This window comes from Microtus ochrogaster, unplaced genomic scaffold, assembly GCF_000317375.1.
Source record: "Microtus ochrogaster isolate Prairie Vole_2 unplaced genomic scaffold, MicOch1.0 UNK223, whole genome shotgun sequence".
Taxonomy (NCBI): Eukaryota; Metazoa; Chordata; class Mammalia; order Rodentia; family Cricetidae; genus Microtus; species Microtus ochrogaster.
Genome location: NW_004949321.1, coordinates 83,351 through 94,313, shown reverse-complemented (window position 1 = coordinate 94,313; position 10,963 = coordinate 83,351). Strand labels below are relative to the sequence as shown.

Below are 10,963 nucleotides of genomic sequence, written 5' to 3'. Positions count from 1 at the left end.
ATGAGAAACCATTCTGTGATTACAGAGTTTGTGCTCTTGGGCATTTCAGACACACCTGAGCTTCAGGCTGTAATTTTTTTCTTTTTATTCATTGCTTACATATTAAGTGTGTGTGGAAACCTAACCATCATCACCCTCACCTTGCTTGACTCTCAGTTAAAGACGCCTATGTATTTCTTCCTCCGGAATTTCTCCTTCTTAGAAATTATATTTACCAGTGTTTCCATTCCTAGATTTTTGGAGTCAATAGTTACTCAAGTCAAGACAATCTCTTACAACAACTGTTTTGCTCAGTTATTTTTCTTCATCTCCATGGGAGTGTCTGAGTTCTTTCTTCTAACCGCTATGTCTTATGATCGCTATGTTGCCATCTGCAAGCCACTGCATTACACCGTCATCATGAGTCAGAAAGTTTGTGCCTTTCTTGTTCTCACCTCATGGCTGGGAGGGTTTCTGACCATCTTCCCACTGCTCATGTTATTCCTCAAGTTAGATTTTTGTGCTTCAAATGTCGTTGACCATTTCTGCTGTGACTACTTCCCCATTTTACAACTGTCATGCTCAGATACATGGTTTTTAGAAACAATTGGTTTTTATTTTGCCTTTATCACTTTGTTGTTCACACTGGCCCTAGTGATTCTGTCATACATCTACATCATCAGCACCATCCTGAGGTTCCCATCTGCCAGCCAGAGGAAAAAGGCTTTCTCCACCTGCTCCTCTCACATGATTGTCATCTCCCTCTCTTATGGAAGCTGCATCTTCATGTACGTCAAACCTTCTGCCAACGAAAGGGCATCGCTGACCAAAGGGGTGGCTCTTCTCAATACTTCAATTGCTCCCATGTTGAACCCTTTTATTTACACGTTAAGAAATCAACAAGTCAAACAATCCTTCAATGATTTGATTAATAAAGTAATGTTTCATAGAAACAAATGAAAGCCATTGTTAACATGAATATCATTGTACCTTTTCAAAATAGGATGAATGAAACTTTACAGTATGAGATAATTGATTTCATCTTTTTAACTAAGTATTTTGTGTGTTTGGGTGTTTTGCCTGTATGTATACCTGTGTACCTATTGTAAGCCTGATACCCACAGAGACCAGAGAAGGGCATTGGGTCCCTTGGAAGTAGAGTTACAGATGGTTGTGAGCCACCATGTGGGTTCTGGGAATTGCACCAAGTGCACTCAGAAAGGAGAGCAATAATTTTTAACCTATGAGCCTTCTCTCCATTCCCTCAACCTTCTTTTTAATTTTAAAGTTACTATGTCCTGTCTTCCATTAAACCTGTGTGGGTATTGTCCAACATTTCATCTGCATTGAAACATTCCACCCTGGAGGATGTGGGATTACTCTAAAATGTTATAGGACATTTGATAGTCATCATTATTGTGGAATAAGAACTTGTTTTTTGTTGCTGTCTCTGTCAACAAAAATATGATACTAATGGTAAAATGCATTCACACTTTTCATTATTTACTTGTTTTCTTCTCTATTTCATTGGGCACAGTTTTTCAATCTTCCCTTTCTAACCTTGATACAAATGTTATTACGTTTTATATTCATTTTGATTGTACATTCTGTGATGGCTATTCCTTTCTGTGTGTCCGTTTGGGATGGTGGGCATAGTTGGGAGTTTGCACGTGTGTGTGTGTGTGTGTGTGTGTGTGTGTGTGTGTGTGTGAACGTGCGTGCCTGTGTGAATGGCGGTCAGAGGATAGTGCTGGGTGTCCCCTTCTCACTCTTGCCTGGTTCCTTTGAGGCAGAATATTTCATCAACCTGAAGTTCAGCTAGGTTTGCCATCAACAAGTCCCAGGGATCCGCTTGTTGATGGACCCTTCAGTTCTTGAGTTATAGACATTGAGGGGATTATGCTCAGATTTTATGTGTTTACTTATAGCCAATGCCTTCACCTCCTGATTGTGCATCAAACACTCTTAACCACTGAGCCATCTCTCCATGCCCACTTCACTGCAAATTTGCAGTGCCTAGGATATTTGCCTGTACCTGTAGAATAACATTTCCTAATATTTTTTACTGAAGTAGTACTATATCACTTCTTCTTCCCTTTCTTCCCTCCAGATACTCCTAGATATACTCTTTCAAACACTCCAATGATCCCTCTTAAGTTTTATCCTTATTTTCTTTGATTATATATATAATCATATATATTTGATTATATATATACATACATACACACATATGTGTGTGTTTATGTATGAATACATATATAAGTAGAACCTGATGAGACCACTTTTGTTGTTTATGTGTTCAAGGCTGATCTGTCTGCATCGGACCACCAATACGGAACATCCCTGAGGGATTCTAATGATCCTTCTCCCATCAGTCCAGATCATGGCACTTTCCCTCTATCTTTCTTAATGGACCTTTACCAGGTTACTATATACTGGGGAAAATGGAATAGTCAGACTCTTCAGGGCCCATTGTTGTCTCTAGCGTGACATAGATTCTTGGAGATTTCAGACAGCCTTATGACCTTCCAGTGAAAGTAAGTGCTTGTGGCACTCAGGGGATCTATTTGGACTTTTATTCCAGGACCAAAACACAGATAGTGCAGTGTGTCCCCAAACTCATTTCATGATTATTTCCCAAGTCCCAGAATGCATAATTGCAGTAGATATACTCGAAGATTGAAGGAATCACCACATTCTGTTCCATGACTGGTAGAGTGAGTGTTATTAAGATCAGAATGTTTAAATGGAAGCCATTAGAGCTCATTCTACTTGGGAAACAATGAAGAGACAACATGACTTTCCTTTCTGCTCCCTAGGCTGACCAAGACTAAGCCTGGAGTTCTCAGGGCCTTGTAAAGATGACATTGCTGGATGGGACCCTCTCTCTTAACTCCCTAGGATCCTAAAGATCCTGTTTTTCTTTCACAGTGTACCCACTGTGCTTCCTTTCCAGACAAGAGTCCTCTTCTTTCTCCCCTTTAGATGCCCAAGATCCTATTTGTTCTTAATAGGACTTCATATTGACCACAGGGCTGTTTAGGGATTCTTTTCCCCTCTCTCCAGGCCTTACTGGATCCTGTGTGTCTTTCCCCAGACCGCATGTGTAGGAGGGCCTGCTTGTTTGTCCCGGTCACCTGGCTAGTTTATCCCCAAAATAACCACACAGAAATTGTATTCATTAAATCACTGCTTGTCTCAGCTCTAGCTTCTATTGATTAACTCTTACATATTAATTTAACCCATTTCTATTAATCTGTATATCACCACAAGCTCGTGGCCTACCAGCAAAGTCTCAGCCTGTCTACCTCCAGTGGCAGATCCATGGCTTCTCTAACTCCGCCCTTCTTTCTCCCAGTATTCAGTTCTGTCTTCCCCACCTACCTAAATTCTGCCTTGTCAACAGGCCAAGACAGTTTCTTTATTCATTAACCAACAAAAGAAACACATAGACAGAAACACCTCCCACACCATGCATGCATATTCATTTCTTTCTCTGTTGCTGTCGCAAATCACATAACCAAAAGTAGCTTAGCTCTGGAGGGTAAAGAGTATATTATGGCTGGGAGACATGACAGCAGGCAGGCATCATGGTCTAAGCAGTTAGCTGAGAACTCACATATTCTACCATGTGAATGAAGGAGAGTACAAACTGGAAGTAGAGAAAAGCCGTATACTCTCAAAGTTGCCATATACTCTCAAATGCACCCTCCAGCAAGGCTTCACTTCCGAAGTCTTCCAAACAGTGCTACCAACTAGAGACCCAGTTTTTAAATACCTAACCATTTGGACATTAGCACACCATGCTAACCATGCTTTCAGGTAGAGTCCTTACCTTTTTCTCTTTCATCCACCCAAGATTCCACTCAAATTTTCTAGGATCCCACCCTATCCACAGTACCAGGTTGTACTTCCTAGGCCACTGAGACCTAGCCTGTCTTTTAGTGATCCTGCAAAGACTGGTAGGACCCTCTCTTTTCTCCTCCCTAGGCTGCAAAAGATTGCCTTTCCCAGATCTTGTGCTGATGATGCTATACTTTTCCCTGGGCTGTGCATGACCTCATTTTCCTTCACCAGGACTTCATACTCGTTAATACTGTTGATTCTCTAGGCATGATTCTCATGCCCAGCTCTCATGGTTGGCTCCTAGAAAGAGGCCAGACAAGGCTTCACTCTTAGCTCTAGACATCTTTGACTCAGAATATTTTCTATGCACCTAGTCCATATAGCTTACCCCAGTGGGAGAACTGCTTCCCACAGATATTTCCCCTGGGTGTAAACTGAAGATACTCAGCCCACCACCCTACCTTGGAACTATCTGTAGATGTACACGTGGGTGATAAGAGGCTTACTTCACTCTGCCCCTCTCCCTTGGGATTCATCCAAACTGCCCAGACCACTATACACCCTGTGGACTCTCTCCAGTCGCCCATGGAGCTCTGGATAGACCTGCTCTCTTCAGCTTAATTTCCTATGGACTTTATAAAAGATCCCAAGTCTGTAGCTTCATCTTTGGGGGTACAACTGAGTAGGCTTAAAATCTTATCAAAAGACCCAAACATGTTGAATATCCAGAAAGCAGTATGATAGCTCACGTCCTGAGTTCTCCCTCCTGTTTTAAGTCTCAGATGTATGGTATAAGATCCATGTATGGTATTAGTGCACAACTTCATATACTCTGAATATGATTCAAGTGCATCTTAATATATTTATGAAATAATGTACCATTTGCTTTTTGAACTCATATTTCATGAACTGAAAGTTAGTTTAAACTCTTTTAAAAGTTAATTGGCCACTGCCATTATTCTTCTAAATGTAAGCATATGATTTTGATTTATTATTTTACATTCAGTTATTTTAGTAAAAATCTCTTTGCTTTTAAGTTGCTAATTATTTTAAAAACTCATTTATTTGTATTTTATGTATATAATGTTGGCCTTTATGCATATCTGTGCACAGAAGGAGTTACCTAATGTTCACATAGGTCAGAAGGGTGTGTCAGATACTCTGAACCTTAGTTACATTATGTTGGAAGTTACTGCATGGTTACTGGGAACTTAACCCAGAGTTTATGCAAGAATAAAAACTATTCTTAACATATATAAAAAGACACAAACATTAACTTAACTCCAGATGCCCAGACCCCATAGCAAAAAAGGAAGTAATATGAAAATTCAAGAAAATAGGTTCCCATCAAGGATCATTAGTTCCATAGTCTTTCCTGGGATCTCACACGGTCCACAATACCAGGTAGCCCCTGTAGAAGTCCTTGTATTCACAGATAAATACTAGGGGAATCAGGAATGCTAAACATTTCTCTCTGTGTGAACATATGTGTCCCTCCACCTATATGTGTTTCTTGTAGTTTTTTTATTTTTAGCTTTTTGTTCCATTTGTTTGTTTTGCCATATTCTGGTTTGCTTTTAATCTTATCTTATTATTATTGTTATTTATTTTTTAGATGCGTGCTTGTGTGCTAATGAAAAAAAAGAAAGGGGGTGGATTAGGGTTGGTGAGGAAGTGGGAACATTTGAGAGAAGTTGGGGAAGGGGAAACCATAATCAGAATATTTGTATGAAAAATATCTATTTTCAATAAAAATAAAATAAAATAGGAAGTTAAACTAGCATTCATTGTACTAGAAGGTGCCGTGTAGTTTTCTTGGGAAAAGTCATAAGAAAGAGTGAGAGGGATGAGAAAGGTTGATAAGAAGAATATGACTAAAATATATAAATATATTTAACTGTTGAAAAATAAATTAAGTAAGTACACATTCTTCTTCTGGGTTTCAATATCCTCACTACTCCATTTTATGGAGTTTCCCCTTTCAGCTTTGGGACCTGCAACATCCATTTTTCTGTTAGGCTGTTTCCACTCCCTGTATGCAGCTTTCCTTGGCAGACATTTCATGGTTCTGGTCTCTCCAACATCTTAGGGTCCACAGTGCAATGCGGGTTTTACTTCCACAGTTCCACACAGTGGGCTCTCTGGGCCTTTGCTTAGGGATGCCCCTGCTGCACAGGATCTGACTTCATTGGCTCTGTTTGGCCTGGCCTGGTATGAAGTTTGTCCCCTTTGACTCACATTTGCTACAGCTTTTTCCCTTTCTAGGATCAGAAAGTTCTCAGGGATTTTCCTTATACAGATTGGAAGCTTAGGTGGACGGGGTCTTTCTTCCAGTACAGATCAGGCCTCTCCTTAATCTCTTCATCTCTCTCATCACAATCCTTGGCTGAAATATTGTTTCCTGGTGCTCTTTTATTCTTTAAACTATGCGTTTGTATTTATTTCTGTTCCATTTTTCCTTTTTATTGTAGCTCTGTTTAAGCTCTCTCATTAATAACTAAGTAGTTGGTGCTTGTGTTGGAGTTTCTAAATGAAGAGAGGATAGGAACATATGATGTCTGCCAAGAAATTTGCAGGCAATGAGTGGTACCAACCCAAGAGAAAGTCTGTTAGGGATCCAGAAGGTGATGTTGCAGTGATGGAGTTTCTAAAATCTTTAGGTCTTACATCATGCCACCACATGCTCTTGACACTGAGATATTAATTACAAGATTAAATATTTGTTCTTTTGGGCTTAGTCTTGTTTTCTATGCTCATTCTTCTATTTTACTTATTTGTACACAATGTATATGTGTGTACCTCGATGTGAAATATTCCATATTTGAATGAGAATATTAACTTTGTGCTGTTGTTTTTTAGATATAGTTAATAAGTATTAGATATAGCTAATAAGATTGTTTAAAAGTTTGAAACATTGGTGAAATGAACAAATCTCTGGTACATCCACCAAAATTCACCAATGAAAGCAGTTATCTGCTTATCACTATGTCTACTGAAGAATTTGAGTGTGTAGATAAGTGTGTAAGAAGTATAGCTCTAAGATCAGTGCTACAGTAGAGTGCTACCAAACTTTAAAGATGAAATTTTACAGGATATAAAATGGAGTAGTGAGGATATTGAAACCCAGAAGGAGAATGTGTACTTACTTAATTTATTAATTTATTCTTCAACAGTTTAATATATTTATATATTTTAGTCATATTCTTCTTATCAACCTTTCTTATCTCTCTCACTCTTTCAACAAACTTCTCAAGATTAGCTCCTCTACTTTCACAATTCTTTTTATTTTAGCCTTTTGATTTTAATTAGGGACATTCCTACACTATGGGTGAAGGGTTATTTACTAGGATATGGGCAGCATGCTAAGGGCTACACCATTGAAGAAAATCACCCCCTATCCTCCAGTAGCCACTATCAGCCCGTGGTTCCTCAGGAACAGCTAAGCCTCCCAAGGAAGATCTTGTGCTTATCTTGAGCCATCAGCCGCAACTGTTGTGATCTCATGAATGCATTTTTGCAAACTAAAGTACAATGCTATTTTTAAAAGTATTTAAGTAGTTTGAAGTCATTCATGCTATTCTATTTTGGCAGAGTTACTAATGCATAAAATGTGAATCTAACTTTAATCTTAACCAACAATAAATCATATAAAAGTCTTCTTGGCATCCAAAGCAATTGTTACAGAAGGATGAATTTTATTTGTAGGTAATTTGCCAAGGAAAGACATCCATTTCTGAGTGTTAACTGAAAAAAAAAAAACAAGATAGGAAAGGAAAACAGTAGAACATTTTATGCAGTAGAATCTCACAATGTCTGCATTTATAGAATATGTAAATTACAACAAAATATAAACAAAATATAATACAATAACTGAGTATGTGATTGTGTGTGTGATATATAGAAACAATTTGATTTGCTATAATTTGTCTTTTTTTGACTAATCAAAAGATTTGAAGGAAATGCAAGGAAAAAGTAAAGATAGGTCACCATACATTACTGTGGTTCTGGATGTCATATTGTGGAGCACATATGAATCCTAATATTAAAAAATAAAAAAAACAAAGATAAGATACATTCCTAACTTTTGAAGATACTAAAAAAATGTTTTCTTTTAGTACTATATTCTGCTCTGCATGGGCAGAACTTACTAATTAGTAAAATATCAGTAAGAGTTTCAAAGAACTCATTGTCGGACAGGTTAGTCTTGAGTTTAACTAATCCCAAATGAATAGAGGAAGAATTATCTCCTGAGCATAGCCTGAGTCCATGCCCTTATTAAGAAAATTGCTTGACCAAAGGGAAGCCAGGCTGAGTGTTATCAATTGATTGGTACACTTTTTCTAGATCTCTCTCTATTGTTTGGTTTTCAAGAAAGAGGAGTCACAACATCACCACACATGTCTTGAGCCTCTGCGTGCATCCTTCTGTTTTTTAGCTGAGTATATCAGGGATTTATACTCTGGCTAGAGAAGGTAAGGCTGTATTTATGCTCGTGCAGATTTCAATCTTTATCTTATCAAGAGACCTTCAACATGCTCTACTTTCTACTGTCCTAAAACAGTACCAGTTTCTCCATGTTCTTAAAGAGTTGCATGGATGACAATATTATGTTTTGGACATGGACCACAGCATACTTAGTTTCTGTGAAATGATAAAAGTAATTGAAGATAGTTTTATTTTTATTTCTCAGTGAGACTTTAGCAATATCGCAAGAAATTCAACATATACTTCTTTTACATGGCAGTTTTCTGTGTATTACACAGTGGCAATAATTACCTGAATGACAAAAACATCTTCTGAAGAATAATATTAATATGCTTAATTTTCTCTTTAAATGACAGAAATTAAGTCAGGGGTGACCACTGTAAGGTTTTATATTTGACTGATATTACTTTCAGCACCAAACAATATGTTTCACATTTGTGAGTAAATGTATTTTCATCTATCATCCAAAGATTTACTATACTGGAAAAGCCAAATTATTAAATATATTTATTACTATTGCATTTTATTATATTTTAAACATCATGTAAACCATATAATAGTTACTCCTCAGTTTTGATGATATAGTGATGAAATAAATATACATATTCCTAAAGAAAAAAACCACAGAGACTCAGAAGACAAGACAGAAAAAGCTGGACAGTGCCCATGTTCAGCTTTACTGCTTATCCCTTGCTGACTCCCTGTCTAGAAAGGAGCGCATCACACGGTGATCACCACACACGCTGTGCTGTCTGTTAGCTCTCAGGAGAAAGTAGGACAGATAGGAGATTACAGTGTGGAGGATGTGGTTTGATGAAGTAAATCCTACAGATATATTTTATTTATTCTGTTGATTCTTTGAGAAGGGAGGCACTATTATGCTTTGAGATAAAAGAGCTTTTGCATTTGTTCCTCTTTTTCCTCAGGAAAGTTTAAAGATAAGAAACACATTTACTAAGGTTGAAAATAACCCTGACACATTTGAGTTCAGTAAAAATTATTGATCACTCATTTTCTACAAACAAACTATAGAGAATCGAAGTAATATTAGAATTGAAATTAAATGTTATATATTCAGTCCTGAAAGCATACAATACGTGAAACCAGAAAACAGTGTTTCATATTAAAAATGAAGATACTACTATATGTTGCTATACAAATCTACAGTGGTATACTACACACACAGAAATGACTGAATGTAAAGTCTTTGCATATAATGGTTGAAGGGAGATTTATGCATCTATCTATATGTTTGCTTTTAACAAGATATTTTCGGTTTAATAGGAATGGGTAGATATTGCTTCATTTATTTACCATAGTAATATCAATATTTAGGCTTTAATTCTCTTACATTAAATTTATGCTTCATTTTTTTTAACCAATAGATTTTGTGGACAATAAATCAGCATGAGAAACAACTCTATGATTACAGAGTTTGTGCTCTTGGGAATATCAGACACACCAGAACTGCAGGTTGTAATTTTTTTCTTTTTATTCATTGCTTACATATTAAGTGTGTGTGGAAACCTATCCATCATCACCCTCACCTTGCTTGACTCTCGTTTAAAGACTCCTATGTATTTCTTCCTCCGGAATTTCTCCTTCTTAGAAATTATGTTCACCAGTGTTTCTGTCCCTAGATTTCTGGGGTCAATAATTACTAAAGTTAAGAGCATTTCCTACAACAGCTGTTTTGCTCAGTTATTTTTCTTCATCTCCATGGGAGTGTCTGAGTTCTTTCTTCTAACTGCTATGTCTTATGATCGCTATGTCGCCATCTGCAAGCCACTGCATTACACTGTCATCATGAGTCAGAAAGTCTGTGCCCTTCTTGTGTTCTCCTCATGGCTGGTAGGATTTCTGATGATCTTCCCATTAATCATGCTATTCCTCCAGTTAGATTTCTGTACTTCCAATGTCATTGATCACTTTTGCTGTGACTACTTCCCCATTTTGCAACTCTCCTGCTCAGATACAAGGCTTTTAGAGGCACTTGGCCTTTATGTTGCCTCCATTACTCTGCTTTTCACACTGGTCCTAGTGATCTTGTCATACATCTACATCATCAGCACCATTCTGAAGTTCCCATCTGCCAGCCAGAGGAAAAAGGCTTTCTCCACCTGCTCTTCTCACATGATTGTCATCTCCATCTCATATGGAAGCTGCATCTTCATGTACGTCAAACCTTCTGCCAATGAACGGGCATCGCTGACCAAAGGGGTGGCTGTTCTCAACACTTCAATTGCTCCCATGTTGAACCCTTTTATTTATACATTGAGAAATCAACAAGTCAAACAAGCCTTCAAGGATTTGATTAATAAAGTAATGTTTTATAGAAACAAATGAAGGCATTTGTTAACATTAATAACATTGTACCTTTTCAAAATAGGAGGGATGAAACTTTACAGTGTGAGGTAATTGGTTCCATATTTTAAACTAACTATGTATGGGTGTTTTGCTTGTCTGTATACCTGTGTGCCTGTTGCAAGCCTTGTTGCCCCTAGAGACCAGATGATGGCACTGGTTTCCCTAGAAGTAGAGTTACAGATAGTTGTGAGCTACCATGTGGTTCTGGGAATTGCACCAGTGTACTTGGAAAGAACAGCAAGCCCTTTTTACTCTTGACCCATATCTCCATTCCCTCTACCTTCTT

At 37.7% G+C, this 10,963-nt stretch overlaps 2 protein-coding genes across 3 annotated transcripts; both read left to right on the top strand.

Annotated features, from left to right (window-relative positions):
- On the top strand, positions 1–2,765 carry LOC101986930 (olfactory receptor 6C3-like). 2 transcript variants are annotated; one of them, XM_013355598.1, is made up of 2 exons: positions 1–915; positions 2,742–2,765. In XM_013355598.1, the coding sequence occupies exons 1-2, from the start codon at positions 1–3 to the stop codon at positions 2,763–2,765; spliced, it is 939 nt and encodes a 312-aa protein (XP_013211052.1). The 2 variants fall into 2 exon arrangements, with proteins under 2 accessions (XP_013211052.1, XP_005372226.1); XM_005372169.1 differs by lacking the exon at positions 2,742–2,765 and having other exon boundaries at positions 1–939.
- A 6,952-nt stretch (positions 2,766–9,717) lies between these two features.
- On the top strand, positions 9,718–10,656 carry LOC101986647 (olfactory receptor 6C3-like). Its single transcript, XM_005372168.1, has one exon. It carries the CDS (start codon positions 9,718–9,720, stop codon positions 10,654–10,656), a length of 939 nt encoding a protein of 312 aa, XP_005372225.1.
- The last annotated feature ends 307 nt before the right edge of the window (positions 10,657–10,963 follow it).